Source organism: Zea mays, chromosome 9 (genome assembly GCF_902167145.1).
Source record: "Zea mays cultivar B73 chromosome 9, Zm-B73-REFERENCE-NAM-5.0, whole genome shotgun sequence".
Taxonomy (NCBI): Eukaryota; Viridiplantae; Streptophyta; class Magnoliopsida; order Poales; family Poaceae; genus Zea; species Zea mays.
Window position 1 is genome coordinate 156087331 of NC_050104.1, and position 26270 is coordinate 156113600.

The 26270-nt window shown below is 50.0% G+C and overlaps 4 protein-coding genes across 4 annotated transcripts; all 4 read right to left on the reverse strand.

Moving 5' to 3' along the window:
* Nucleotides 1-7715: 7715 nt before the first annotated feature.
* Nucleotides 7716-8566, reverse strand: LOC100382983 (uncharacterized). Its single transcript, NM_001175667.1, has one exon. The coding sequence runs from the start codon at nucleotides 8494-8496 to the stop codon at nucleotides 7939-7941; it is 558 nt and encodes a 185-aa protein (NP_001169138.1). The 5' UTR covers nucleotides 8497-8566; the 3' UTR covers nucleotides 7716-7938.
* Nucleotides 8567-12223: 3657 nt separating this feature from the next.
* Nucleotides 12224-14274, reverse strand: LOC100282963 (homeodomain-leucine zipper transcription factor TaHDZipI-1). The gene is made up of 3 exons (NM_001369269.1): nucleotides 14018-14274; nucleotides 13461-13774; nucleotides 12224-13322 (listed from the first exon to the last, which is right to left on the reverse strand). The coding sequence occupies exons 1-3, from the start codon at nucleotides 14073-14075 to the stop codon at nucleotides 12810-12812; spliced, it is 885 nt and encodes a 294-aa protein (NP_001356198.1). The 5' UTR covers nucleotides 14076-14274; the 3' UTR covers nucleotides 12224-12809.
* A 5823-nt stretch (nucleotides 14275-20097) lies between these two features.
* LOC103640419 (probably inactive leucine-rich repeat receptor-like protein kinase At5g48380) lies at nucleotides 20098-20820 on the reverse strand (the record flags this gene model as incomplete). Its single annotated transcript, XM_023301102.1, has 1 exon — nucleotides 20098-20820. A coding segment is annotated over one exon (648 nt), but the record flags the coding sequence as incomplete, so codon positions are not given.
* Nucleotides 20821-23338: 2518 nt separating this feature from the next.
* LOC100273916 (uncharacterized) lies at nucleotides 23339-25569 on the reverse strand. Its single transcript, NM_001148308.2, has 3 exons — nucleotides 24947-25569; nucleotides 24390-24851; nucleotides 23339-24049 (listed from the first exon to the last, which is right to left on the reverse strand). The coding sequence occupies exons 1-3, from the start codon at nucleotides 25442-25444 to the stop codon at nucleotides 23936-23938; spliced, it is 1074 nt and encodes a 357-aa protein (NP_001141780.2). The 5' UTR covers nucleotides 25445-25569; the 3' UTR covers nucleotides 23339-23935.
* Between the last annotated feature and the right edge of the window lie 701 nt (nucleotides 25570-26270).

Consider the following 26270-nt stretch of genomic DNA (forward strand, 5'->3'; position numbering starts at 1 on the left):
CCCCCGCGCCGTGGGCGCGCGCCCCGGCCCCGGCCCCGGCCGCCTTCGGCTCGGCCGGCCTCGACCGCCCTCGCGCCGGCCCCGGCCGCCTTCGGCTCGGCCGGCCTCGGCCGCCCCCGGCTGCGCCCGTCCCGCCCCCGCGCTGTCCTCGGCCGGCCCCGCCGCGCTGGCCTCTGCCGCGCCCAGCCCTCGCCCCTCCCCGCGCCCGGCTCCGGCGAGCTCGGCCGCCCGGCTCGGCCGCCCGGCTCGGCCGCTCCGGCGAGCCCGTCCCGCGCCGGCCCCGCCTCGCCCCCAGCGCGCCCGCCCCCCGGCGAGCCCGCTCCGCCCCGCCCCCGTCGCTCGGCTCGCCCGCCCGGCCTCGGCCGGCCCTCGCCGCGCTCGGCCGCCTCGCCCGCTCGGCCCGGCTCCCTGGCCGTCCCGGCCGACCCGGCCGCCCCTGGCCGGTTCAACCGCCCCGGCCCCGGCCCGGTCGCCCCGCCCCGTCCCGGCCTCGCCCGACCGTGTCCCCGCTCGCCCGCGCTCGCTGCGATTATTTTTTTTGTTGGTAGTTAGTGTCAAACTCCGTTAGTTAGCGTGTTGCGTCGCGCGCTTCGTCGCGCGACGGAATTGTCTAATTTCATATGCTATCTATGTGTTGCGTCGTGCGCTTCGTCGCGCGACGATCCATTTTAATTTCAGGTTGTTTAAGGTGTAACGCCGCGTGTGTATTCATGCGACGTTCCACTTTGGACTCAGTTTAGTCGACGTATGCCGTCGTGCGTTTCGTCGCGCGACGTTTTACGTCCCCTCATAACTAAGGCGAAGTGTCTCGTTACGTGCTCAGTCGCGTGACGAGTCGTCAATTTCTTAATTTGTTTTAGAGTGCTATGTTGCGCGTCTCGCCGCGCGACCACCCTTTTTATTTATCTCCACCTGCTTATAATGACTAGACATGAAACATGACTTTACTTTACGCTAAACATAGTGTCTACATTAAATTTCCTTCCATTAGGTGAGTGGTTAATTTATAATCATGTAACGTGATCGTTTCTCAACTGTCTTTTCCTCTTTCTCTCTTAACCGTACTCGCGAGCCCGCGTGGAATGTCTGTTTACTTATTTCATTCTATTGTATGGTGTACTGCTCTTTTGTATTAAATATGTGGATGTATGTATGTTTGCGCTCGCATAGAGAACGATCCGGTCGAAGAGCCCGAGGAATTCGCAGGAGAAGCCCCTGAGCAGCAGTCGGTTGGTGGAGGCAAGTGTCCCTTGACCTATCTCTGTCCTAATAATTCTTTAATTCACCTCCCGCATTACATATTTATACCTAAGGATTGACTAGCTTTTGTTATCCATGTCCTTGTTTACCTATTTGGGTCGGATTATTATTGTTTAGCTTTTTGCTATTGCTCAAACTCTAATCAATGAACATGATGAGATTATCTATGATACGCTGTTTTCCCCTCTCTTACTATGATGTTGTACTTGTGGTCTTCAAGGGGGCTCGAGCGGTTTCTCGAGTGCCTCTCCGTAAGGATCTGTTCTATGGATGACCGCCCGGGAAAACAGTGCAACCATGAGGGTGGAATGGGACGCCCTTAGCTGAATAATTAGAGGAACCGGGGTGTAGTTCGCTTAGCCGTTGTGCCGTCAATGGGGCTCGGTGTATGCGGCTCGCTCTGCCAAGGTTGATTTGTCCCTTGGGGAGGAGTGCGGTACATTTAGGAAACCTAACGGGCGGCTACAGCCCCGGGGAATCTTTGTAAAGGCTACGTAGTGAAACCCTGCCTATTCACCTTGGTAGTGTTTAAGGGTTTGATCGGCCCGAGGCAAGAGGGAATCACGGCTTGTGGGTAAAGTGCACAACCTCTGCAGAGTGTTTGAAAACTGATATATCAGCCGTGCTCGCGGTTATGAGCGGCCAAGGGAGCTCCAATGATTAGTGGTACTTGATCAGAGACATTTTGGTTTACAGATGACAATGAGGCTGGTTATGATTATGCTTATGGTAATGGTAAGTGGTATTCTTTCCGTTTGGAAAGGGTACTTTGGGTTAATAACTTGGGTTAATGCTAAAACCTGGCTTTCTACTAGTAAGTAATAATCTGACCAACTAAAAGCAACTGCTTGACTTATCCCCACATAAAGCTAGTCCACTACAGCCAAACAGGATACTTGCTGAGTATGTTGATGTGTACTCACCCTTGCTCTACACACCAAACCCCCCCATCCCCAGGTTGTCAGCATTGCAACCACTGCTCAGGCGAAGATGAATCCGTGGAAGGAGACTTCCAGGAGTTCCAAGACTACGACGAGTTCTAGGCGTGGGTTAGCGGCAACCCCCAGTCGGCTGCCTGTGAAGGCCGCGTTTATCTACGTTTCTTTTCCGCACTTTGATTTATTGTAAGGACTATATGGACGTCTCAGACGTATGATGTAATCGACTATTATTTCCCTATTAATACTGTTTTGAGCACTGTGTGATGATGTCCATGTTATGTAACTACTGTGTACGTGAATAACTGATCCTGGCACGTACATGGTTCGCATTCGGTTTACCTTCTAAAACCGGGTGTGACATAAGAGAGGCAATGATTCTTGGAACCAGAGACCACAAACATCAGGGTCATCGACCCCACCACTCACCCGTGCCCCGCACGCGTGCCCGCCTCCATACGCACTATCACACCCCCTTTGCAGCGCACCCACCACCATTACCGCCAGCAACACCATCCCCCACTCCATCGCACTTGTTGCCTTGTGTCACCTGCTCCATCATCACCACTCCGCACCCGTGCACCAGCTCGCATGCCGCTCACCTATAAATCCCCCCACCAGCTCCCTCAACTCCCATCTCGCTCAAAGCAAAGCACACTCCAGATAAATCCCCTCTGCCAAATCGCAAGCAACTCCATTTTCCACTCCCTCGCCCCTAAGATCATAATGCTTGGTGATTCTTGGGTTGAAGACTGTTGCACATGGTTCATAGTCTTTGGTTTCCTCCTCTGTATGATGGTAATACTCATCGATAGAATCCTCGAGTGGGAAGAGCAAAGAGAGAGAAAGAGGCAGTGAAAAGTGAGAAGTGAGAAGAGAAAAGAAGATAGTGAAGAGAATATGAGAAGAAGGTTGTCCCAGAATCAACCCCGTGCCAGTCATCTCTCCGCAGCCTGCTCAAGCAGCAACAGTAGAAGAAGGCCCCGTAACACCCGTGCTATGAGGTACTTCAAGGAGTTCAAATCCCCAAGATTCAAGAGATCTACCCTCATTCATTTTAAGTGGGGTAGTGTTCCAGTAAGGTTCCTGCTATGGAGAAAAAGAAGAAGGCCTATAGCAAGCTTGTGGAGGACCAGATCATCGAAGCTTATAAGTTCCTGGATGAGAAGTGGTCACCCAAGTTTTGTTGATGAAGCACTAGAAGACCAATCAAGGAAGGAATCCATGTGGAAGTTCGCAAGAGGAAGGTTTGCGTGTTGGCATCGATGCTTCCTCAATAAGCTAAGCGAAACCTAGAAGCCTGAAGATGATCTTTGAGTAGCCAGAATCAGCGTTTGCAATCGGCAACCAGATGCTCCTCAAAGGCTAGATTTTGTTGAAGTTCCATCTCCTCGAAGAGTCTGCAAAGTGAAGATATGTAGCTGAAGTAAAGCTATACCCATAACCCTTCTAAGCCGAATCTCGAGGACGAGATTCCTTTTAAGTGGGGTAGATTTGTAGCATCCCAAAAATTCAAATCCTGAAATTTTATCAAACTCCCTCTAAATTCAAAATGAATTTCAAATTTCATTTCAAAATGTTTGTTTGCGAGTTGATATCAACAAATAAAGTATAGTGGTCTATATTCTCTCCAAAAATACTCCTCAAAATATCCTACAAATATTTCCCCAGAGATCCCCTCTGATTCTTTTCAGAAATACTACCCAAATATTCCACCGATATATCTCCAAGTATTTTCTTCCTAAGAAATACCTTCAAAATCATTTTTCAAGCCCCCACAAATATTTTCTTCATAACTTTCTTCATGCTCATACGTATACGTATGCCTCCGGTGTCATACGGTGAGCTCTACAAGCTAATTACACTCATATAAGACAAATCCATGCTAATCTCCCACTAATCCTCTCATCCTCCCACTAATCCTCTCATCCCTCCCCCTAATCCCCCCACCATGGCTATAAATAGAGGGGCAAGGGCCTCCTCTCATCCCACCCCAAGCCATTTCATGGTAACTCCCTCCCCCCACACCCACACGCCCACTCCCACTCCACCTTCCACACAAGCACACACTAGCACAAGGATCGTTCGGTCGTTCTTCGATCGTTCGTCCCCCTGTTCTTAGTTTGTTCGTTCGTTCGTCCGATCGTTTGATCGTTCGTCCGATCGTTCATGGTTCGTTCGTCCGTTCGTCCGATCGTTCGATCGTTCGTCCGTTCGTTCGTCCAAATAATCCTTTTCCTGCCGTTATGCTGCCAAAATTCCGATCGTTCGTTCGTTCGATCATTCGATCGTTCATCGTTCGTTCATAGTTCCTATTCACCATTCATCGTTCGTTCATACGAACTATTCACCATCACTATTTACCGTCACTATTTACTGTCATTTTTACCGTTACTTTTTACCGTTACTATTTACCGTTACTTTTTACCGTTACTTTTTACCGTTACTATTTACCGTTACTTTTTACCGTTACTATTTACCGTTACTATTTACCGTTACTTTTTACCGTTACTTTTTACCGTTACTATTTACCGTTACTTTTTACCGTTACTTTTTACCGTTACTATTTACCGTTACTTTTTACCGTTACTATTTACCGTTACTATTTACCGTTTACCGTTACTTTTTACCGTTATTATTCACCGTTACTATTCATCGATCATCCGATTACCCCAAATTTCAACTACTCATCCATCATGCTGTCCAGTCCACCTAAGACCAGCCAGACCCATATTCCAGTTATACAAACTTCGGTGACTGTGATTTTCATTCCAGTAGGGAACTTCCAATCTGGTCACCCATCCTAGGTTTCTCCAAGTTGAGCACGCTTAACTTGAGATTCCTTCGAACCAGGATTCCAAACTCAGATTCCAATAATTCTCGTTTCTAAATTCTTATCAAACTATTCCCTATCCAACCATGCCATCCATTAAGCATGGTTCATGTTCCAGAAAAATCCCAAAATACTCTCGGCCCATATTCTGCCTATAACTCTCCTGTTCATATTAAGTCAGACGATTCATTCGTCACTATTCTCACCAACAGTGAACTTCGCTGTGCTACACCACATACACCCAGCTATAAATACACCCAGCTACCCTCTCCCTCTCCACACACACGCAACACCCTCAGCCAAGGCAAACACCCCACTCACTCAGTTACTCCGCTCTGCTAGCTACACGCATAGTGTCGCTTCGTCTCCAGTCCACCCTCCTGGTAAGCACCTTCGCTCCGCCACCAGCAGTATCTCAACACCACATGACACAGATTCTACTCAAGACTCTAGCCATCCATATATCACTATTCTAACCACTATACTAAATATTTGTTGGCATACTTGCTTGTTTGTATGTTTGCTTGTTCATGTTGCATAGTTATCGGAGCGTTCGTGCCGTCTCGTGGAAGCCAGATCTACAAGTCTACACCAGGCGGTGGAGCCAGAAGCTAGTTCCGCGAGCTCCCCTTCCCCCTTCGCCGGATAAGCACGGCAAGCTCACTGGATCCCTTTGATGCATAAATTACCTATGATTTTTCAACCACAACCCTTAGCCTGTTATTTTATGCATGATATGATTTTGAGACAAGTTATTATGGCCACCCAGCCGCTTGCCGCAATCAATCCCTGATATATTTGTTACAAATGATTTGGGGAAAGGTGTGAGTTTTCAAAAGAAAATGCTTTTCAAAATGTGTATGATGAAGGGTTTTCACCCTTATCACCTTGTGAGTGGGATAATCAGGGACTCCCTGGTTTAGGGGAGGGCCTAAGGTGATGGCTCAGCTGGTTTAGGCGTGAGCAGAAGGATTGTCCCCTCGTATAAGGACCGGTTTGTCATCTTTCACTACCTGTACTCATGACAAGTACAACCACTCGAGACTGTGTGGGCAGTCACTCAATCTGAACTCGTACGGTCCAACCCCAGGGTTATGAAGGCTGGGGAGCACCGGGAGGATAAGGAGGGGGAAAGTTTTGTCCGGTTTGGACATGGTGGTGGACTGACTCCTTCCGGATAACCGTTAAGGTTAGGACGTGCGGGGAAAGAAAGAGATTCGGATTTGGATCTCACTGATCATGAGATCGCAAAGCCGGACTAGTGGGTAAAGTGTACACCTCTGCGCAGAGTTTGAAAACCTATTCGAATAGTCTGTGTCCACAGGAATGGACGAGTCTGGTGTGGTATGGCAATTAGTGTTTTGTTTTCCAAAAAAAAGGTGCGTTTGAGAAAAGTGGTTTTTAAAAGGACCGGTGGTTGAGCCGTGAGCTATGGTGGACGGGAAGTCCAGTAGCTATTTTTGAAAATGAAAACCAGTGGGAAACTGCTGAGATACCTGGATGGTTTAGTCCAGGGGATTTTGTTCTAATATTGAAAAACTTCCTGCTCCTTTTGGAGAGGATGCGCTTTGCAAAATACAAAATGTTTTTCAAAACAACCCTGCATAAAATATTGCTGTTTCTGCAAATATCCTGAGCTCTACATATTCCATGCATTATATCTGATTTCCCCATTCCGCGGGTGAAGGTGGGCTGCTGAGTATGTTTGTACTCACCCTTGCTTATTTGTTGTTTTTCAGAAAAAGGAAATCGGGTAAGAGTTACGACTGTTCCCAACCTTGCCTGTGGCTGTTGGACCGCCGATTTGCTTCGCTGCGTATATCGGGCTGCTTCAGCCCCACTCTGATGATATGTCCCGAGTTGTGGACCAACTCTTAAAGTTGATCGCCACCTTTATAGGTTTGTTCCGTTTAAGCAGATCTGAAATCATCTGTTGTATAAATGTGTTTACTAGCCCCATGGGACTAGTAATTGTATCACATTTGAGTCCTAGAGGATTGGGGCGCTTCTGTTCAACATTATAGCAGTTCCTGGACGTTCTTACTCTCAATGTACTCTTGGTTTGATCATGCGTGCATGTGTCATTTTGCACAATATGATCATCGATGACGAGCATGATGCCGATTTAGACGAGACATATGAGACAGTCGATTCTACAGTCGGCCCGTCGATCTACTACAATGCAACCCCGAGCCTAGCAGCTAGGATTCAAATGGACAACGAGATGACGGACACATCGATGTATACACAACTACTAAATGATTTGGTTGAACATGTATGGGGACATAATAATCATTAGACATAATTTTCTGAGCGTTGAAATAAATCCGCGTGAATTACTTAATTCTGAAATAGAAAAGCTGATGTGGCTATAGCCTGAGGCTGTAGCCTGCTGCAGCCTGTGCACTGGAGCAGCAGAGGCGAGAGCGGAGGCGAGAGCTGACGTGGCAGGGGCGAGAGGGAGGCTGTGCACTGGACTCAGCCTAAGTGTATGTTATCAGATGAAACAAATGTTCACAGTTTCATGAAAAGAAAAGAAAAGGCGGTTGGATTCATGGCACAGATTACATAAACTAAAACACTATCGGATACTGGAACATAGATTTAAGATCCACGTAATATACTTTACACTTCGTAGCTGTTGTACTTTCCTTCTAATTTTACAAAATAAGCATACACGGTTTCTCATATAACCTTTTTCCCAAAGAAAAAATCCCAAATAGTACAGAATGGTCAATGGTTTTGGCTTAGAGTTCTCGTGTACACAATAGAAAAGAAACCGTGCTAAAACTGCAGATTAATTTAAGCACAAAAGTACGTGAGGGGGAACTATATACCGACCGATCGAGGAAACTGGTCCTCGAGCGTGTGTGCATGGTGGTGGCATCTGGTCTGAGATGGTGGAATTCAGAAGAACACCCACTTGAACGCCGTCTTCTCCTTCATGGTTTTGGAGTGGACGAGCTCGCCGCCGCCGTCCCCGGTGTGCCGCCGCTTCTCCGCCCCGACGAGCCTGGACAGGAACCTCCCGATCTTCTTCCTCCTCACCTCCGCCTTCCCCCTCGCCGGTTGCGCCGCCTCGTCTCGCCTCCCTGCCGCTGCCGCCGCCGCCGTTGGCGGCGGCTTCTTACTAGCAGAGGTCGGCATCAGCGGCTGCGAGAAGGCGGCGGCGTCGGCGAAGGAGGAGGAGGCGGCGTCGGCGAAGGAGGAGCCGGCGACAACGTGGACCGAGCTGACGTCCGCGGAGAGCGCGGCGCGGTGGCGCGGCGGGGACGAGCCGCCGGAGGAGCACGCGGATGTGGTCGCCGAGGAAGAGGATGAGGAGGCGCGCCTGGTGGTGGGGGCCGCCGAGGCGGAGGCGGAGAGGCGCGCGAGGTGGTCGCGGAGGCAGTACGGGCAGACGCCTTTGGACGTGCGGTGGTCCGGGTGCCGATTGCACCGGTCCTCCCACTCTGATCGCCGCATGGCCGAAGTGCCGAACCGCCGGGCGCTGTCTCTGTGCTTCGGCCTAGTACGGCGAGGAAGTGAAGTCGCGGCGTCCGTTGAGACGAGAGAGAGGGGAGAGGGAGGACTGGGAATGGTTGTTGAGATTAAAAAAAAGGGGGGGCCGGGGACGCGTTAATGGTTGTCGTGTCAGTTGAGATAAAAAGGGCGGGGGGCGCGTTCCGCGACCGCGAGGCGCAAGCCACGATGGATGATAGATCGGTTTTCTTCGGTTTTGGATTAAAAGCCGTGTTTGTGCTTCGTGGTTCGTTTTATGCCTCCTCCTCTGCGGCCATCGCTTGCACAAACATAGCAGTGAGTTATCTGCATGGCTAACGAGTAGAGTAATACCACATGTTCATACTATGTTCATACTGTTCGTTTGAGATAAACTGCTGCATCTGTAACTTAAAGAGACAGAAACACATAGAAGCAGTAGAATCTGATACGAATTAAGGATTAAAGTCAAGCGAATAGATAAAAAGGATCACAGTGAGTAGTGACGCAGTCGACAGAGGATAGACGGGAAGCGAACGACACAGAGAATCTAAGCGCGGCCCACGCACAGCGGACGGCCAAAAGAAGCTCGTCTCGTAGCTTCCGGTCACCTCGATAGAGATTAGAGACGTAAGTGCGGAAAAGGAAAAAAACACGCTCGAAAGATGGGAAAGATATGGCCCGCGAGCCCAACCGCGTGGACGACGAGTGGCCGTGGGCGACGCGTCACTCGCACGGTGGACTTGACTGGTCAGCTACGCAGCTCTCTGATGCGCGCGTGTGCCTCGCGCCCGGCCGTGCGCCGTACGGGTCGGGCCGGGCGGCACCGGAACCGGATGGTGGTGGAATTTGGCTGCCGCTGCGCCGTGTTCGGGCGTGGGTTCAGACTTGATCAGACATTCGGGGGCCACTGATCATCATAGACTACAGTGCCAGTACGGTGGACTGGACCGCTACCGCTAGATCATTTGGTAGGTAGGTCGCCGGGACAACGACCGGGACGCGTCACCCGTGCGCTCGGAACGGGGAACGCCATGCTGTTTTGCGGTAGCACGAGTGCGAGGCGCGAGCCGCTTACGCTTGTCGTCGTGCTAGCTGCTCGTTGGCGTTCGCTTTCGCCGTCCCGTCCCGCCACGGCATTGTCGGCGACGGCGAGCCACCTGTTGCCTCCCAATTCCATCAAATTGACGTGCATTCATGTTTATTGGAAGAAAACAAAAAAGACGAGAGCGAGGCTGGTCAATGTCCGGGGATCTTGGGCGTGCCGGCCGATGCAATTAATTGCGGCGCATATTTGTGTACTCTGATATAAATTGTTAGCTACAACTAAGGAATGAAGAAGAGGAGAGATCTAGGGTAGGGAAGAATGAGAGAAAGACGAAGGTAGCAAAGAGAGGAGAACGAAGGCAACAGTAAGCAATTCTATTCCGTATTCAGAAAATCCTCCCCTTGCCCAAGGCATACGGCCACTACTTACGAGAAGCCTCACAAGCAGGGACACTGTCCCACGATACAGACGCACACACGCCAGACAGTGACCATGTGTCGGCTTTTCGCCGCGAACGTGTTGGTGCGTCCTTCAGCACTTGCGTGTATGTACTGTAGGGCTCTAGACGGACCGATGTAGGATACTACATAGATCACACATCCCAAAAGGCCCAAATGGCAGATAACTCATAACTGGGCTTTTGACTAAAAGCTTTGTGCAAAGTACGATTTTCGGGCTATAACCTAGCCCATGGGTCACGTTCTCTCGGCATATTTTGGGATAAGTCCTAATGGGACAATAGCAAGAAAGTCAGGTTGTTGGTTGTGCAGCCAACCTGCTAATCAGCGGAGACGGCTGGGTTGCAAGTCGCTTCTACATCCGTCGTTCGGAATTTCGCAACAGATAACGCTTTTATACATGTGTGGTAGTCGCTAACAAGATCACGAGCAGCATACCAGCCATAAATTCGAACATGAAAAATAGAAAGAGCCCCGCTAGTCAACATACCATTTGCTGGTGTATTCGCCCCGCTAGTCCCCGTGCGAAAAAGTAGCAAAGCCGATCACCATCACCGGCGACTGACTACCAAGAAGTAGTAGAAAGAAGTCACATTTGTCACGAAGAAGATCAAGTAGTCGTGTCGAAGGCGTTGCAACAAAATTGATTGTCGATCTTCACCAAATGTTAGGATCTAGATAACTAGATGGTGGTTAAATAGCGTATAAAATGTTTCCACAAAAACACAACTTAATTAGAGCAAAGTAGTTACTATAAAACTTGATCCTAACTAGCCTCTACTTTGCACCAACTCTATCCCATTACAAGCAAACCTCTTAATCAATTCTAGTAGCTTGGTCTCTAAGTCAATCTCAAACAAACAAACAAGCTACACTAGCAAGAAAGAGCTACAACTATTAAAGCTACTAAACGCGAGCAACTAAGCTAGTTACAACTACATTACTACTAAGCTAGCTACTCAGGCAACTAACACACTAACAAGTAAAGCTAATAATGTAAATACAAGTGTGGCAATGAGCAGACCAAACATGACAATAGAGGTAAAATAATATTTATTGCTAAGGTTCGATTGCTTGCCAACAACTTGCATCCTTGTGTGGCGAAATCAAGGCTTCAACGTATGGTAGAGGATAAGGAGCATAAAGAGATCTTTGAATTACTCTATCTTCATGAGTCATAACATTTATGTAATGGTTTTGTAATATTATTAAGACTCTGGATATTTGATGGTTCATGTAATGAACTTTATATGAAGTCGATTGCACTATTTTTTTCACAAAGGTGAATGTTTACCTATATAGATTTGAACCATGAAGCCATTGCAAGCTCCAAACTTAATTTGCCTTTTGTTATCTATGATTGTGTGATGGATATGTGACTTAGATAATTTAAACTTATAACTGGTTACCTTATATTGTGATATATGACTTAGAAGCTAAACATGTGATGTGTGCCATGTTGTAATCTATCTTATTTACTATAATCTGTTACTTAGGCCATGTCCAAAACCCTAGAGCTAATCGTTAGCCAACTAATAAGTTGTTAGCCGAATTGGCTGGCTAACTATTATCTAAGGGTTCTAAACCTGAAGCTAATAGATTGTTGTGATAAGCTAAATGTCCTCACTACCCATGTCGCCTTTTCCGATAAGCTAATAGATAGAAATGGCCAGGAACAATTTGGTCATCAACCACCTATTAGCTGGTTTTTAGCTAGGTTCAGGCAACTAGCAACTAATGACTATTTTCAAGTATAGCTAACAATTAATTGGTACATTAGCAGATCTATTCTAAATCTTTTAGCTAATTTTAGCCGCTAACAATTAGTTTTATAGGGTTTGGAACAAGGCCTTATCTACTTAGAAGCTGAACTTTTGACTTGAAGATATACATGTTATTATGAATTGATGGAAGGTGTTTGGCCGCTTTAATACCCTTGCCAAACATAGGCACCATTTCTTTCGGCTTCTGGCATTCTATACGTCAGAATCGACTTCGTCCGTCAAACGTTCCTCTTTCCGGTTCGCTTTTTGTGAGAATCGCTCATGTAAAAATTGTCCATATCAACGTGGATGCATAATCTACTAAATCGACGCGACGGAAGGAATTTGTCGCTTTCTAAACCCTAAATCGTGCAAACTCATTTATCTTTCTCCCTACGTAAACTCCGTGATATTCATATTCCTAATACAGCTAAATTGTCTAGGAATCCAGATTTGCAGAAAAGCTGTTTAGAAAAAAAGTTGTTTAGAGGACATAGTGTGTCGGGCTCGACAACTCCGTGGTGTCGTGGCTGAATCTCAACCTGATCACATTGGCGCGGTACTGCAAGACCGACGTGTCTGATGAGGCTCTGCTTAGCCATCCCTTGTAGCCCGTTTGGACATAACTAATCCTCTTTTCCCGCCGTGCGATGGATGTCCGCTCGCTTTGCCGCGTTGGCCACTAGCTACTAGCTAGTGCAGGCGCCTTGTTGTGGAAACGAGCCCAATGTACAATGCAGCCGTAACATTGGTTTTACAGTAGAGAACGTATCTTGTGCGCAAGGAGCGTTGGTGCTCCCATGAGCAAAATCAATCCAGACCACACCCTCCACATCCAACGGTGCTGTGTCAGGGGGTTTTGTAAAATGTTCTTTGTAACTCTGTACATTTTACAAAAACCCCCCTGACGCAGCACCGTTGGATATGGAGGGTGTGGTCTGAATTGATTTTGCTCATGGGAGCAGCAGGGCTCCTTGCTCATAAGATATGGTGTCTTTACAGTAACCGTGCAGAGACCAAAAACCTCGCTCACTCCCAGTCCTGGGCGCCACTCGCACACCAGCTAAAGTTGAGGCTGGAGGCGTGATCCTCCGAGAAGAAGCCGGCCGCGCCGTCGCTGCCGACGACGTCCGAGCTGGCGAGCCATTCCTCCGTGAAGCCGTATCCGGCGCAGCAGCTCTTGTACGATTCGAAAGCGTACGTCGTCGGCCCGTGCTGCCACTTGGTCTCGAACACGGGGGGAGACGAGCAGCCCGTCGGTGGCGGCGCCGCCGCCGCCGATGCGGCCAAGAACGGCGCACCGAACCCGGCGAAGGCGCCCGGCTGCTCGAACGCCGCGCCGGAGTACGGCGACGCGTCCACGTCGTCGTTGAGGACCACGCTCGAGTCGCTGTCCGACGAGCCGTCCTTGCAGCCCCCCGCGGGCGGTGCCGGCGCGCCGGCCGTCGTCGTCGTCGTCGGGCGCGCCTCCGCCGTGTCACTGCCCGTCGCCTCCGTCTTCACAGCCGCGGGCTCTGCCAGCTTCTGCCTCAGCTCCCTTATCTGAGGACCGGCGCGAAAACGACACGTCAGTGAGTGAGTGACACGCTACGCTGTCCGCGACACAAGACCGCAAAGAGCAGACGGCCGACTGGCGGCGGCGACAAGACACTATGACAGCGATCGCGCGTAGGTAGGTACCTCGGCGGCGAGGGCGTCCTTGTCGCGGCGGAGCGCGTCGTGGCGCGCGCGCAGCGCCGCGAAGTCGCGGTGGAGGGCCTTGGCCTTCCAGCGCGCGCGGCGGTTCTGGAACCAGACGGCGACCTGGCGCGGGTTCAGCGCGAGGTCGCGCGCGACGCGGGCCTTGCGGTCCGGGTCCAGCCTGTTGTCCGCCTCGAAGCAGCGCTCCAGCGCGCGCACCTGGTCCGGCGCCAGGCGCCGCTTCTTCTCCCCCAGCTCGTCGGGCTCCGTCTTCCGCGCCGTTAGGGACTCCGCGAGCGCCAGCTGCTTGTCCACTGCAATAATAATATATACGCGCGTGCGGTTAAGTACGTACCGACGCTCGGATTTGCTGGAACTGCGAAGAACATGCGTTGCGAACCAAATGGGGAAATGGAATGCAGGCAGATGCAATGCAACACTCATCATAAAATGTGAAAAGCATACTAGTAGTATACTCCAGAGGTATTCTGTCACGGACGCAAGAAGTACACAGAAAACAAGGAGATCTCGCAGGCAGCAACTGCGCTGTACGGTACCTGTACCCGTTTCTGGGGAGTCACGGCTGGCGGTGGGCCTCTTGGATTGCCTCTTCATCTGTGACCGGCACTTGGCAGCTGAGCTCTGGAAGGGATTCGGAAATGGCGGTGATTCTATTGTGAGACTGCGGCAGGGGTCTTGGAAAAGCAGGAGCCGAGTTGCACGCACAAACGAGTTGGCGGTGATCCCTATCTCCTTCCTTGCTGAGCAGGACTGCAGGACGGGTGTGAGAGAGGGAGTAGAGAGAGAGAGAGAGAGAGAGAGAGAGAGAGGCCACAGGTGCAAACAACTGACCCAAGCGGCCATGGGGGTGGTATAAATAAAAAAGCAAGCAAGCAGCAGGTCGCAGGTTCGACAGCGCCACGATGTCCTTGTGTTGGCAACCAATTGGCATGCATTGCCTGTTAGTAAGGCCGGAGGAGGGGCAATGTGAACCCGGGCCACCGTAGTCGACTATACATCACGGCAAATTTCGTTTCCACGCAGCCGACGCGACGAACACGCTAGCCACCGACGACGAGCAGGAGCAGCTATCGAAGTCGAACACAGTCTAGAATGCATGTGCACGACATCTAGAACACAGTCTCTACGCTCCCCCGTAGATAAATAAAAATAAACGAACCCAGGGCAGATGGCGCGAATAATGGCGCACGGCATGTTCTGCAGGAAGGAACTACCGGAGCTTGCGTGTTGGCGAAACGTGGCAGCCACTGTGCCGGCACTCCAGCTCAGAGCCGCCGTCTCGGGGCCCACGGGCAGATTAAAGTAGTAGGAGGACGAGGACTGACCGCGATGCCAGGTCCGCGAATAGCGATGCTGCAGTTGGAGCTAGCTAAGACTGTCTTCAACCGTTGTCGTGGGCGTCCCCCTCTTCTATTACTGTAGGTCCTTTAGCGGATACAGTAGACCTCTATCTACTGCAACGGCGCCCCCTCCTCTCTCCTCTATCCAGCAGCAGCACTCTCTCTCACACCAGATGAAGGGGAACGCTACCCGACGTCGTTCGTTGGCTTCTTCCCTGCGCGCCGGCGCCCGGAACCTTAACGTTCGGCGGCGACGGTTTCAACGCCGGCTGCTCTCGACGCTGGCCTTCTCCGCGGCCTGCCTCCTCTTCGGCCTCACCGGCTTCCTCGCTGCCGCGCTCGCCCTCTCGCGCTCCCCTCAGTCACTCACAGCCGCTGCCCCTATTCCTCGCGCCCGCTCTCCGTCTCAATCGCGTGGGACCGCAGCCCAGGGGATGGCTCCGCAGCGGGCTGCGTGGAACTCCCGGCCTCGCTCGCCACTGGATCGCGCGACCGCCACAAGGGCTTGTTGCCGGCGAGGCCGACGGAGAAGACGATCACGCCGGGACAGAGCAGGTCAACGGCGGGGTCCGGGAGTCCGCGGCTGAGGTGCTGCGCGTAGACCATGGTGGCCGTGCTGACCAGATAGCTGCAGGAGATGGTGGCCGCCGTGCCCAGCGGCATGCTCCCGCTGTACCGATGCACGCACAGCACCTCGGCGCGCGCGACCTCGACGGCGCCCGGCAACGCGAAGGACGCGGCGGCCACATCATCCCTCCCCTCCTCCGGCGTCTCTCGAGTCTCGATCGACTGTGCTACTCCCCAAATTTCTCCCATGTTCCTCTGATCTGTTCTGTTCTAAACCTAGGTGTCCTAGTGCGATCTAGGGAGCCATATAATTGTGGCAGTCGATCCAGTTCGTTGAATGAACTGTTTGTTGAGAAACGATTTGTAGAAGTGTATTCACAGTCAGAGTTTTGTTCAATTTCCATATGAGTCCTATAATGGGACAAATGTAAATCTACTTGAATTTTGTTAAATTTTACTGAAAGTTAAGTTGAAAACTAGCTTGAAACTTGTTGAAGAGTTGTCCGTTAGTGGCAGGAAACTGGATATGTGATTCTTAGCTGTTTGGAGTCTTGGAGATAAAGAAATTAAATATTGTGTCCCTCAGGAATCTATCATGTTATGGGTGCTAGAGCAAGAAAATTGGATGTTAAAACAAATATTACGAAGTTTGCTAATTATACTAATTACGAAGTTTGCTAATTATGAAGTTTGCTAATTAATTATGGACTAAGTTACGACTGCACACTATTCATAGAGCAAATAAAAATAAAACAAATATTAGATGGTAGTTGAGTTAGTTGATGATGAAAGTATAAAATATTGGTGTGGTGGGGTATAGAGGTTTGATATAGGGGGAACCGCTGTAGAGCGTAGAGATATAGGGGGAGAGAGAACGCTGACGTGACACGTGAATGAGATATAGGGGGAGAAATTTAGGGGGAACCGTTGAAGACAGTCTAAGCACTAGCAAGCCTAGGCAGGCAGCAGGCTACTGCTTGCTGCGGCTCACAGATTCGTGCGCTGCGGCGTGCGTGATGTCAAATCGATGTTCTAGACTAGATGCGTTGCCCCAGCGAGCCTGTTCCTCCTCGTGCCCATCCTCTTTCCCACGGCAGGCACGCGAAGACAACGCCCGCTAGCTAGCTGACGACGTGGAGTGCTTTGGCTGGTTTGCCTCATGCCAAAGACTTCTTTTTTTTTTCTATCCTCGTGTCATGCATGGCCGTGCATGCAAGGCTTTGAAAGAGAGACTAGTACAGTTGCTCGGTTACTAGCCTATGGGCTATACCTTATTATCTTACAGTATCTGGTGCAGATACATGAGGAAAGCGGTTTTCTTTTTTTTTCTTTTCCTGCTGCTGCCGTTGTTATCGGCCGATCAACATCGTGCTTCGTGTCAATTGTACGTGTCACACACACGCGCGACGGAACTCTTTGCGGATCGCACGAACATGGTCCGCCACGAGTGTCAATTGAACGTATGTAGCGGCATGCAGCGCGCACTTGCTTGCAACTTTGCAAGTCCCCGGCGACAATGGAGATACAGACCACTTTTCGTCTTTTTCCAGCTCTGCCTGGGACCGCCAAACGTCCATCTTATTGCCCCCACTTTTGGGGGAATCGTTTAGTGCATCCAAAATTAATATAAACAATGAATCGGTCATCCAAAATTAATATAAACAATGAATCGGTCAAGTTGTCATGAAATGAAAGATAATCCGTCACTTTATAGATTATAAACTCTATAGTTTTATTTATCTTCCTCAGTAAGTAATCTCATAATACCTAGATTCTCCTTGATTCTTATAAAAACTTTTTTTTAAAAAAAAGCTGGTAAAACGGACCCAAAAGTCAGAGTGTCACAGTAACATATAAAAACGCACGATCGACACCGACAAGAGACTTCGCTAACACATGACTCAAGAGCCCTCGGTGCCAATATCGAGCACGCCGCCACTCATCACTCCCACTATACCTCCAGGCAGACTTCCTCCTTAAAGGGGGGGGGGGGGGGGGGGTGAGCCGACAAATGAATATCGTCAGCACCCGTACCTAGGGTTAGATCGATGAAGACGCATATCATCAACCCTAGATGTCGGGCAATCTGGTGCATGAATGCTTTGGCAGGGCACGCGACATGCGCCTAATCATCAACATGCGATGTATCACCCAAGTGCAGGCCGACGTAGCTCGAATCGCCAGCCCTGATGGGGGGCAACAACCACAACAATGGCCCACTCAAGGCCTTGGGCATTTGAGCAACCATCTGCAGTGCGAGTTTCCTCGGTGTTTATGGCCTCCTGCCAACTTCGCTCAGTACGATGGGACCACCAACCCGTCTGTTTGGCTTGAGGATTACCGTCTCATCTAGTGCATGGGAGGGTATAAAACATATAGTAGAAACATGTCGTGTCTTATCACGGAACAAAAACCCAACCACTACATCTATTTCTCGATACCCTCGAAACACAGACAATTGTATACTTATGACTCCAAACATTGCGCTTCACAACTTTGCCATCGAACACATTTGTTTCACAAAAAAAACATGACTAAGAACACCTCCTATTTAATTACAATGTCATTTAACATATTTTCTTTCCTTGTGTATGGTGCCCGAGTAGATGAAATTGTAGTAAAATAGGAGATGTTCTAGGTCACATCTATGCGAAGCGACGTTTGGAGTCCAAAATATGCAATTGTAAAAACAACATAAATATGCATTGAGAGGTAAAAATAACAGCTATTTAGATATAAAATTCAAATTGTATGTAATTATTTATTTTGGGATTGATGGAGCATTTAGAATGCGTACGGTAGAAAACAAGTTGTGTCATATCACGAAAACAAAACCTAGCCACTCCTATTTTTTGATACCGCCCTCGGGCGGCTGTGTTTGGGAACTAGCAAATTTTTAGAATCTAGAGTGTGCACATTATCTCAAGAAATCTATCAAAGGTTTGATAATTGAGATTATGCTGTATTATCTAAGACATAAAAAACCAAAATGTCTGGATCTCTATGGGCTAGTTTTGCAACCTAGTTTTTTCAATGGATTTCCATTTCTCAAGAAAAAAATTAGTTCATTTTCTCCCTTAGGTTAATGAGAAACCCTCGAAAAACAGAGTTATCAAACTAGCTGTAATAGATAAATTTTATCGGATTAAAATTTATATGATTACAAGAATCCATACCTAACCAAAACTTTGGGGAGGCGGGAATCTGTTCCTAGACCTCTAAAAACAGAGCGGAGAAGCAACCTCTTTTTTTGCCCCAAAAAGTCGTAGGCACAGCCGATGGATGGATGGATGGATCAAACAAAAAGGTGCCAACACGCACTCGCTAGTCTAGTCGCTCCAGAGTGCCAGGACAACAGATGTCGTGCCGTGTCCCAGGGCAGCGACGTCGACGTGTTGGCGTGTCGTCTTTTTTCCCATGTCCCCTCAACTCGGCTCCGATGCAACATCGCGTTTATCTGACAGACAGAACACATCGCGTTTATCGGATATGTGCGTTTCTCATCGTTATCGGTTGGCGATTCACATAATGCTGGAAGCCAGTAATCACGCACGTTAGGTGATCGGACGGTGGCTGGGGCTTCTGTGCATGCACACATAAACTGTAGGTGTCAAATCTGGTCACGGCGCCAGCTTTGTCAGACAGGCTACAGGAACAGGTTTGTCGCCTACTGTAAAAACAAAGGAGCCACTGTTGGCTCGACAAGTGCTACTCGATGCATCGACGACAGGCAGGGCATGCAGATGCAGCTAGCTGACCCTTTCCATCGGCATCGGCACCGGACTTTTGTTCGCGGCAGGCACTAGTGCTCTGCCACTGGCCGATAGTCTCGCTCAGCAGCAGTCTGGTCACCCGCGCTAAGGCGGTCTATACTATCACCATCATACTCTTTATCCTATTTCCTGTCACACTACTTATTTTAAACCACACTATTCAAATATTATAATCTATAGTGCAGAACAATAGTTTGCATGACCGTTTACACGACTTCCTGGAGATGACCTTAAACTATGTTAAACGCTTCATAGCTCGCCACCCTCAACGCTATTCGTGGCTCCTCCACCGTTTCTCCCTTCCTCCTCTACGTTGTCTTTTCCTTTCATCATTAGAGTCATGATCATCGTGTCTCGAGCACCACTTTGGCTAATGACAAAGAGCATGCCATATGTCCTCAAGCTTTAAATCAGTTTCATCGGGCTTATTGTAGAAGCTCTCCTTCACTACTTCAAGCAGTATAGCATCATTTGCTCCACTTAGCCAGCCTGCATACACACGGTTGTAGATGCTGTTGAAGAGGGTGATCTTCCAGTTGCCCGTCGACTTACATATGTGAAAATTATGTGAAATTCATAAAAAAAAAACATATACACATACACTTACCAACATTAATCATCATGACGATGGAGTCCAGATACACTGACCCTGTGGGGCTGTGGCTAACTGGAGTATTTAGACTGTGTTCAGCGGTTCCCTCTAAATTTCTCCCCCTATATCCCACTCACGTGCCACGTCAGCGTTCTCTTTCCCCCTATATCTCCACGCTCTACAGCGGTTCCCCCTATATCAAACCTCTATACCCCACCACACCAATATTTTATACTTTCATCATCAACTAACTCAACTACCATCCAATATTTGTTTTATTTTTATTTGCTCTATGAACAGTGCGCGGCCGTAACTTAGAACACAATTAATTAGCAAACTTCGTAAGCCTTGCCAAGCCAAAATCAGAAATCTTAGGCTCATAGTCATCATCAAGCAATATGCACTTGGAACTAATGTTCCTATGAAGAATGCGAGGGTTGCAATACAATGAATAAAATAACAGCAGCTATTATTAAAGTTATAACTGCACCACCAACAGCAGAACCAATAATTATCCCCGTTCGACTGCTTGAATTGGCAGTGCAATCATTGCTTAGAGGCCTCCCACAAAGGTCTTGATTTGCAAAATCAGAGGCTGTAAACTTGCTCAAAGATGAAGGAATCTGCCCTGACAATTTAAACTGGGCTAGGCGACTGAGTGCAGCAAGCTGAACTGGGATTGTTCCAGTCAATTTGTTATGTTGTAAATTGACAATGTTGAGATAAGAACAATTGGCTAGTGCTTCTGGTATCTCTCCCAAGAAGCTATTAAATGACAGATCAAGGTTTGTAACAAATGGAACTCTCCTCGAGATGTCAGCCGGGATAGGTCCAGAGAGGCTGTTGCTTGAGAGATCCAACAAAGTCATGCTACTACAATTCTCAAGTCCATCGGGGAATTCGCCCTTAAGACCAAAGCTACCAAGATGAAGCAAAAGGACCATGTTCTCCTTAGGATGCCAGCACTCCACACCATTGAACCCGCATATGGATCCCTCTGTATTGTTATTGAATGTCCATTCTAACTTATTGTCGAGATCAACTGATGCCTTCAGCTTCTTCAGACATTAGATATCAGTTACTGTGCCATAGCAAAGCTGACAGATCATAAAACAGAAGAGTAGAGGGAAAAGAGCAATACAGGAGCATCTAACAGCCATCGCGATGTTCTGCATTTTCTTAATTGTTTCACCACTCGGAGTTAGTCATAAATCACAATGATTGTTCAGTGCTCTGAGGGAAGAGAGTTGTCTTGACGAGAATATAAGATAACCTGCAAATGCCAAAGAACAACTCAGGTTTAACATTGAATTTACGAATCACAAGATCACCAATTATGCCAAAAAATACCGTCCTTAAGATGCATTAGCTAGGAGACTGAATATCTGAATGCATTAGATTTGTCAAGCATAAATCCTTGAACCAAATATATCAATTCAGCTACAAGACTAAGTTTTTCAATAAGAACAGCTACAGATGGACCCAGTAGTACCCAACACCAACATTTCGATCTGATTGCTCGCGGGAGGGCGCAGAACAGAACAGATCAGTCGTGGTAGCGGGCCGCCGGGTCGGTGGGAACATGAACAACAAATGCTGAGACGCCGGAAGCCTACCTCAGCGTTCCGCCGCGCACCAGGTCTCTCCGCCGCCGATGGCCGTCTCAGATAGGCTGGTGCTCGCGCCAGCCGAATCGAACCGAACCCGTCGTCGATCTCGCAGCCTCCCACCCGGTGGTCCTCGCAGATCAGGTTGCGGGACGAGCTCGCGCGCTCGCTGTTGATCCCTATCGCTCGAGGCCGCCGGCGGCTCCGGCGACGAGAGGTCCCCGAGGAGCGGGGTTGGGTGGAGGGATGACCAGCGGGGGCGGCGAGTGGGGCGGTGGTTCGCCTCGAGCACCCTCCGCGGAGTATTCCGAGCGCGCGGGCGTGTGGGCGAAGGAAGCGACTGCGGGGAGGAATGCGGCGTAGCGTGCCCATCCATTTAGCGTGAGAGAGAAAGAATTGGGAAGGGAGAGGAGGAGGAGGAGGACGCCGGTGAAGGGTAGGGGGCGCACTGTAGCCCCTATATCGGCTATAATGTTAGGGGAGGGGGAGGGAAGCGGACGCCGTTGAAGAGAGTCTTAGCTTCGTGCTTGGTTCATGTTCAGGCAGTGGGCTGCAGGATTGTGTTGTCGTACATGGTGACGAACGCTTCATGCTTTGCAATCGTGGATCTATATAGCCTTTCTGTTTCTGTCACTCTCTAGAGCCTTCAGTTCCTTTTGCTTTCTTTCGACGGATCTCAAGGGGACAAACGACGGTGATCAAACGGGCCGAATAAAGCTCAGCAGCGGTTCGTTAGGCCCAGCGGTTCGAAGAGTGGAAGGCATTACACAGAAACCGTACGGTGCCAGAATTTGACTGGGCCTCGTTTTGCTCCCGGCCCATAAGCATTCAGAACTAAGTTCTTTTTAAAAAAAATCCCTTCAACTTTCTCATCTCAAAATAATAGCATACTGAATCCCCCCCCCCCCAAGGATGTCCCCCACTACCACATCATAAGCACAGTAAGGAATATTCCAAAGAATGGAACAGTAAACTGAAGTTTGCCACCGCCGCCCCCCCATGTTCAGGTTAGGTAGACACGCAATCGATCGATAATTTGGCATGCCTTAACCACAGTGTGACGTTTGGAATTTTGCCGGGCTCAGCTTGAACCGCTGCTGGTACCCTGCTCGAGCAAGCAAATAAAAGCCCCCCTCTCTCTCTCATACTCTTTTTTTGTCAGGTTGATGGAAGTGAGAAAACCTTAGCTTTCAAGGCATCGTCGGCACTTCAGTTGAGGACGAAACCTTCGGTTTACTCGTTTCACGTGTGATCCAGCTAAGCACTAGAGTGAAGTCGTAGAAACATTGGCCCTTTCGTTCGTTCTCTTGGGAGAGTTCCAGTGGCGATGAAGCTCTTCAGTTTTCACAGCTCCTGCACTGCATACCTGCTACGTTTTGAACATTTCTGATGAAGCATTCTTTTCTCCCCCCTTTGTTTAAGATAGACTGCTTATCACAAAACTAATCGTCCAAACCAAACATATGGCCCCATATTCGTTCCAATCACCTAGATTCCAGAAACACCTGGCCGAAACGGGCAACGAACAATCCGAGCGCATCCTCTGTCGGTTGTTCCCATCGTCGTCAGTCAGGTATAGGTATGTATAAACATGTGTCGGTTTAGCTTTTCAATTTTTTCATCAGAGAGAGAGAGACAGAGAGTGTTATAGTTAAGGCCGAGGCCGGGGTCGGCCGGCACGCATTACACTTTGGTTGCATGGCGCGAGTCCGTGTGCATGGAAGATGGACACCTACATTTCGGAAACAACACGTGCCAGGAGGAGGAGGAGGAGACACGGGGCTACTACCTCCGTCGTCCTTGGGACATGCAGACTGCAGACATGCGGACACTGGACACACACAGACACACCGATCAATCTCCCATCGCGCGCGAGCAGTACTGTTTCACGGTCAATGGAATCTCTAGCGGCACAGCACAGGAGCACACTCATGCTGTCCGTGTACTCTAGTAGCACCTCGACTGCGCCATTTTTTGTCCGCAGAACAATTTTTTTTAGTTCCCACTGACGTACACGTACGTGTGTGCTACAGTTGACTGAAACATTCATTCCATCGATCTGAACCTGATAAGGGAACAGAACGAGGTGACGACGGCCGCGGTACTGAAGCTAACGCATTTCCAGAGATGAGCTAGTGGTATAGTACCAGCTAGCAACTGATGATACAGCAGATCGACACGCCATACATAGATCACCGAGCACGTACTCATTCTTCTGTCTGGCGTATGCAGACTGCACACTGCAGTAGTGGTTGTAGCTTGAGTTGAGGGAGGCAAATTTGTATGTGTGTCTATCTACAGGTACTGCTCTCACTCCAAAACGGAGGTTGTCGCTTGCTTAGATCATTGCATACAGCCCACTAGCTAGCTAGATCTCTCAGCATATTCTGCTTGTGACCACGGATTGGACAAATAATGCTCTGCATGTATGGCTCAGGTGCCCAGCTGGGCGCAATCGCAGTCACTAGCTCACATGTGTACAGACTACTACAGAGGCAAATGGATTCCATTGGCAGGACGAGGGCATGCAGAGAGTGCAGATATGTGCGGGTGCAGTCGTGCAGAGTGCAGAGCTTCACATGACGGCGGTCTCTCCCTCCTCCTGCTGCTGCTGCTCTATGCTGCCGATAATCTCATGCACAGCGGCGGCGATATCCTCAACAGAGCCCATGTTGGAGTCATCCTCCACCTGCCAGTGCCACCGTCCCAACGGGGAAAGCCATCATTAGAATTATATATATGCTGGCCACCGTACCACCGGCTTAATTCGTTAATATATATATATACATATATATAGAAACGGAGGAGAATCTACTTTTTCTAGGTTTTGTCTCTACTCTCTAGCTACCGGCTTAAACTAATTAACTTGGAGTATGTAGTTGTTTATGCCTTGGATGCGTTGTTGTATTTACTCAGTAGTATGAATGTATATGGATCGATCTTTTGTATACAGTATATATGTATAATCATCGGCAGTTAGTTCTTCTGATTATTCGTTTCAAACAAACAAACAAACAAATATATATTACCTTGAGGCTGAAGGTGTAGAGGACCATGGCGTCGACGGTGGTCACGTTGAGGTGCAGCGGCGGGATGCGCAGCTGGTGCAGCCCCGCGACGAGCTTCAGCAGCTGCTTGGGCCGCCGCCGCGCCAGCACCTTGAGGCTGGCGTGCCCTTCCACCATCGTCACCTCCACGTCCGCGACCGCCGACGACCCTGCTGCTCCTGCTCCTGCGGCGGCCGCGTCGCTGCGGTTTCCTCCGCTGCCCGTGTTGTTGTTGTTGTTGCCCGAGCAGCCTCCGTGGGCCGAGGTGGTGGTGGCGGAGTACTGCGGGAAGCTGAAGAAGCCGGCGAACGGGGAGCTGTCAGCGGCGCCGGCGCCTGCACCCGGCCGGCTCCTGATGCTCTTTTGGACCTCTAGCGACTGCAGCAGCTGCTCCAGCTCCCTCACGTAGTTGATCGCGCCACCGACGATGGATGCCTGGTCACCCTGCGCGGCGCGCGTAACGTAAATAAATGTAAGCACAACGCAGATGTTGTTATGTTACCATACCAACCAACCACATTGCCAAACGTACGACGTACCCTGTGCGCGTAGGACGGCGGCATGAGGGAGCGGAGCACGGCGAGGTACTCGTTCATCTGGCGGCGGCGGTTGCGCTCGACGGCAATGTGGGTCATGCGCTGGCTCTCGATCTCCTCCTTGTTCTTGACGGCCTTGGCGCGCCTCCGCTTCCTCCTCCCCGCAGGCTCGGGCGCCGCCGCCGCCTTCCTGCTGCCGCCGTGGTAGTACTCCGTGGAGGCGTCCGAGGACTGGTAGTCCCGGGAGAGCGCCTCCCAGTCCCAGTCGTCGCCCCCCAGCTCCACGGTGGGCGCGGCGGCGGCGGCGGCGGCCCAGGTGTCGATGTCGAGGTCCCACTCGCCCGCCGCGCAGAGATCGCCAAACCCTCCCCCTCCTCCTCCTACGCCTCCCTGTAGCAGGTCGCACCACGGCACCGCGTACGTCGTCGAGTCCCCGCGGCCGTAGCCGAAGTGGCCCGCCGCCGCCTGGGGCTGGGAGAACACCACGGCCTCCAGCGCCATCGCTACTACTCGATCGATGCCCAAAACCCAAATGGACGACGACACGGCTCTCTCGTCCCCGCGCCCCGTGCCACACACGTACAGAGCCAGATAGCCGGCGTGTGGTGTGTGTGTGTGTGTGCAGTGGAGGGAGACCTGTGTGCCCGGGCGCTCGCTTTTATAAGGCGGGTGGGGTTGGGTCGTTGAGTGAGGTGGGCGAGGCGGACACGCACGCGGCACCGCGCAGCTGGACCCCGACGTGCGGGGTGCGGCGAGCTTTCGTGCCTAGGGGGATGGACGGGGCAAGAGGGGGCTGTGTTGCAAGAGGGGGCTGTGTTGCGTGGCCGTGGCGGGCGATTTGGCGCGCGGGAGTCGGGACGTCGGGTGGTTTTGTTCGTTGCCGGAACCGGAACAGGTGGCGGCGGCGGCGGCAGCTCGCAGCACTGGCGCCGCCGGTGGGATCGGGATACTCGGCTGTTTTGGATGGAGTTACTATTTGGAAATGACCCGTACGTACGTACGTCACGTTACAGGGTACGAGGAGTCCATCAGAATGACACTGAACTCTGAACCTTTACCTTTACTATTCGTCCGTCTCCTCCGCTGCCGATTTTTTTTATTTTTTTAACTTTTTTTTATGACAAAAACATACATTTAGACCCCGGATGACTTATTTCAGGTTTTGAACTCGAAGCTCGGCGTCATAGGCTATTCCTAACAGGTGCATCCCTAACTATTCATACACGCAAATATCTTTTTCATTAATATGTGTTCTACTCGCACATCTGTTTTATGTGTTTGTAAATGCTCAAATTTTATGTAAACCTAGATAGATGACCACATGTTC

What these genes read in the sequence shown, in the direction of transcription:
- LOC100382983 (NM_001175667.1), bottom strand. Translation starts at nt 8,496, where the DNA reads ATGCGGCGATCAGAGTGGGAGGACCGGTGCAATCGGCACCCGGACCAC.
- LOC100282963 (NM_001369269.1), bottom strand. Translation starts at nt 14,075, where the DNA reads ATGAAGAGGCAATCCAAGAGGCCCACCGCCAGCCGTGACTCCCCAGAA. An exon ending in CTCCCCAGAAACGGGTACAG is followed by an intron (nt 13,775 to 14,017) that starts GTACCGTACAGC and finishes TTATTATTGCAG; the next exon opens with TGGACAAGCAGCTGGCGCTC. An exon ending in AGGACGCCCTCGCCGCCGAG is followed by an intron (nt 13,323 to 13,460) that starts GTACCTACCTAC and finishes GCCGGTCCTCAG; the next exon opens with ATAAGGGAGCTGAGGCAGAA.
- LOC100273916 (NM_001148308.2), bottom strand. Translation starts at nt 25,444, where the DNA reads ATGGCGCTGGAGGCCGTGGTGTTCTCCCAGCCCCAGGCGGCGGCGGGC. An exon ending in CGCCGTCCTACGCGCACAGG is followed by an intron (nt 24,852 to 24,946) that starts GTACGTCGTACG and finishes CGCGCCGCGCAG; the next exon opens with GGTGACCAGGCATCCATCGT. An exon ending in TCTACACCTTCAGCCTCAAG is followed by an intron (nt 24,050 to 24,389) that starts GTAATATATATT and finishes TGGCACTGGCAG; the next exon opens with GTGGAGGATGACTCCAACAT.